At 56.4% G+C, this 2,813-nt stretch overlaps 1 protein-coding gene across 1 annotated transcript in view; it reads left to right on the top strand.

Annotated features, from left to right (window-relative positions):
* Copg1 (COPI coat complex subunit gamma 1) overlaps positions 1-2,813 on the top strand; it is a 20,998-nt gene that overhangs the window by 1,672 nt on the left and 16,513 nt on the right. The window contains exons 2-6 of the mRNA XM_015506749.2: positions 362-440; positions 1,079-1,159; positions 1,401-1,472; positions 1,590-1,953; positions 2,271-2,325. Coding sequence (XP_015362235.2) covers positions 362-440; positions 1,079-1,159; positions 1,401-1,472; positions 1,590-1,953; positions 2,271-2,325 — 651 coding nt within the window. The remainder of the gene's footprint in view (positions 1-361; positions 441-1,078; positions 1,160-1,400; positions 1,473-1,589; positions 1,954-2,270; positions 2,326-2,813) is intronic.

Genomic DNA, 2,813 nt, shown 5'->3' with positions numbered 1-2,813 from the left:
CCCCCCCTTTTTTTTGGTACCAGGGATTGAACCCAGGGGTGGGTGCCTAACCACTGAGCCCTGTCCCCAGCCCTCGCTACCGTTTTTTTTAGTGACTGAGTTGCTGAGGCCTCATGATGTTGCTGAGGCTGCCTCTGTACTCACGATCCTCCTGCCTCAGCCTCCCCAGCCACTGGGATCCCAGGCGGGTGCCACAGGGCCTAGCCTCAGCCCTTGTTATGGTTATTATTGTGTCTTGAGATGGCACTCGGCTCAGGTGCCCAGGTGACCTTAAACTCTGCCTGAGTGGCTGGGGTTCCAGGCGGACACCCCTGAGCCTCGCTGTCTGGATGGATCTGAATTCAGGGTCATAACCTGGAAGTGATTCTCTGTCCTCCTTGACTCTAGGTGGAGGCTCCAACCCTTTCCAGCACCTTGAGAAGAGCGCAGTACTTCAGGAGGCAAGTGTCATTGGGACCTCTGTGCATGTCATTGACGCACTTGGAACACAGACCCAAGTCCTGGTTTAAGGAGCCGTGGGGGCAGGGCACGGTGATTCATGCCTTTGTAAAATCACCACGGCTCAGGAGGCTGAGGCAGGAGGATCCCAAGGTAGAGGCCAGCCTCAGCCACTTAGCCCTTAAGCCACTCAGCGAGACCCTGTCTCTAAATAAAATAGAAAAAGGGGTGGGGACGGGGCTCAGGGGTTAAGCACCCCTGGGTTCAATTCCCAGAGGTATCTTGGCCAGGCAAGGTTGCCTGCAATCTTAGTGGCTCAGGAGGCTGAGGCAGGAGGACCACAAGGTGGAGGCCAGCCTCAGCAGCTTAGCGAGGCCCTGAGCAACTCAGAGAGACCCTGTCTCTAAATAAAATATAAAAAGGGCTGGGGACGGGGCTCAGGGGTTGAGCACCCCTGAGTTCAGTCCCTGGTCCCCCCCAAAAAAAGAAAAAGAGAAACAGAACTTTTTTTCTTCACGACAATAAACTTGACTCGGGCATTTATCCCGTGACTTCTCAAACCACAAATGCCCTTGAGAGTGGCCAGTGGAAGGGACATGACCTGGGCCAGAAGGTCATGTCCTTGGTGGCTTCTTCCTAGGCCCGGGTCTTTAACGAAACCCCCATCAACCCTCGGAAATGTGCCCACATCCTCACCAAGATCCTCTACCTCATCAACCAGGTAACGGGCCGGGCTCGTGGGGGACCCTGGGGCGCAGGTCAGCGGGTGCCCTGGGCCTCTCATGGTCTCCGTGGCGTTAGCCAGCGACCCGGCTCGGGTCCCCCAGTCCCCGATTCTGAAGTGTGTCTGCCACAGAGTCCCTGAGGGCGCACGGCTGGGGACTCAGGTCTGCAGGGGGGGGCAGCTGGTGCCCGGAAGAGCCCTCCGTCCCCAGCTGAGGCTGCTCTCTTGGTGACCACAGGGGGAGCACCTGGGGACCACCGAGGCCACAGAGGCCTTCTTCGCCATGACCAAACTGTTTCAGTCCAACGATGTGAGTGTCGCATCATGTGTCGCGTGTCGCCCCCCACCCCCACCCCGCTTTCCTGGTGGCCGCTGGGACAGGTGGACTGTCATGGTGTCCGATGGGCTTTTCCCGCCTCTTTTCCAGCCCACGCTGCGTCGGATGTGCTACCTGACCATCAAGGAGATGTCCTGCATCGCTGAGGACGTCATCATTGTCACCAGCAGGCAGGTCTCAGAGCAGTCAGGGGCTGCTCCGGGTTCCATTGACAGGCACCAAAGGGCGAGACTTGGGGCTGGTGTGTGTCCAGGTCCCTCTTCTGGGCCCTTGCTGCCTGCCCCGCGGAGCCTCCAGAGTGTCCTGTCCCCTGTGACCTCTGTCTGTCTCAGGCAGCTTTTCCTGAGACAGACGGGACTAACGGACCTGCTCAGAACAGTTTTAGGGAGGACAAGTGGACTTGGGGCTCAGCGTGTCCGAGGTCCCAGTCCACACATGGTGGCTCCACTCCTGGGCTGATGGGAGGCAGGACATCATGGAGGAAGAGAGGCTCGGGAGGCTGAGGCAGGAGGATTGCAAGGTGGAGGCCAGCCTCAGCAACTAAGAAGCCATAAGCAAATTAGCGGGAACTTGACTCATAATTGGAAAAAGGACACGGAATGTCCTTCATTGGTGGGTAGAGCATCCCTGGGTTCAGTGCCTAGTATCAAAAAAGGACACCTCTGGCCTCTTGTAGCCTTGGAATCTACAGGGTGACAGCCAGGCAGTCAGGCCATTAAGGTAAGGTGTAGTAAGGTTTGTTCTGAGGAGTATGATGGACTGCTGGGGCAGATCAGGAGGGCACCAGCTTGATTTTGGACCAGAAAAATCATTTAGAGCCATCTAAGTGAGGTTTTTTTTTTTTTGTTTATTTCTTTATTATTATTTTGAGACAGAGGCTGGCCTCAAACTTGCAGTCCTCCTGCCGCAGCCTCCAGCATCTGTGGGATTACCCCGAGTGGGGTCTTAAAGGATGAGAAAGAAAGAGCAGGACAGAGGGCTGGGGACATAGCTCAGTGGAGAGCACTTGCCCAGCGTGTGCAGGCCCTGGGTTCTACCGTAGAGCCGTTGGGGAAGAGACCAGAGGTGGAGGTGCAGAGGGAGTCCGGTCCAGGCTGAGAGAGCAACACATTCAAAGGCCTAGGGACCTGTCATCCCAGTTCCTCAGGAGGCTGAGGTCAGAGAGTCACAGGTTCAAGGCCAACTTGGGCAATTTAGCAAGACCCCCATCCCAGAAGCAAAAATAGAACCAAAGAGGCCCGGTCTTTGGGCAGCTCTGATCTGTTAACTGGGAAGCCACAGAAATGTCTTGGTGATGTCAGTGCAGTGGCCTAC

This window comes from Marmota marmota, unplaced genomic scaffold (genome assembly GCF_001458135.2).
Source record: "Marmota marmota marmota unplaced genomic scaffold, marMar, whole genome shotgun sequence".
NCBI classification, from domain to species: Eukaryota; Metazoa; Chordata; class Mammalia; order Rodentia; family Sciuridae; genus Marmota; species Marmota marmota.
This window is presented reverse-complemented; position numbering and strand designations above follow the sequence as displayed.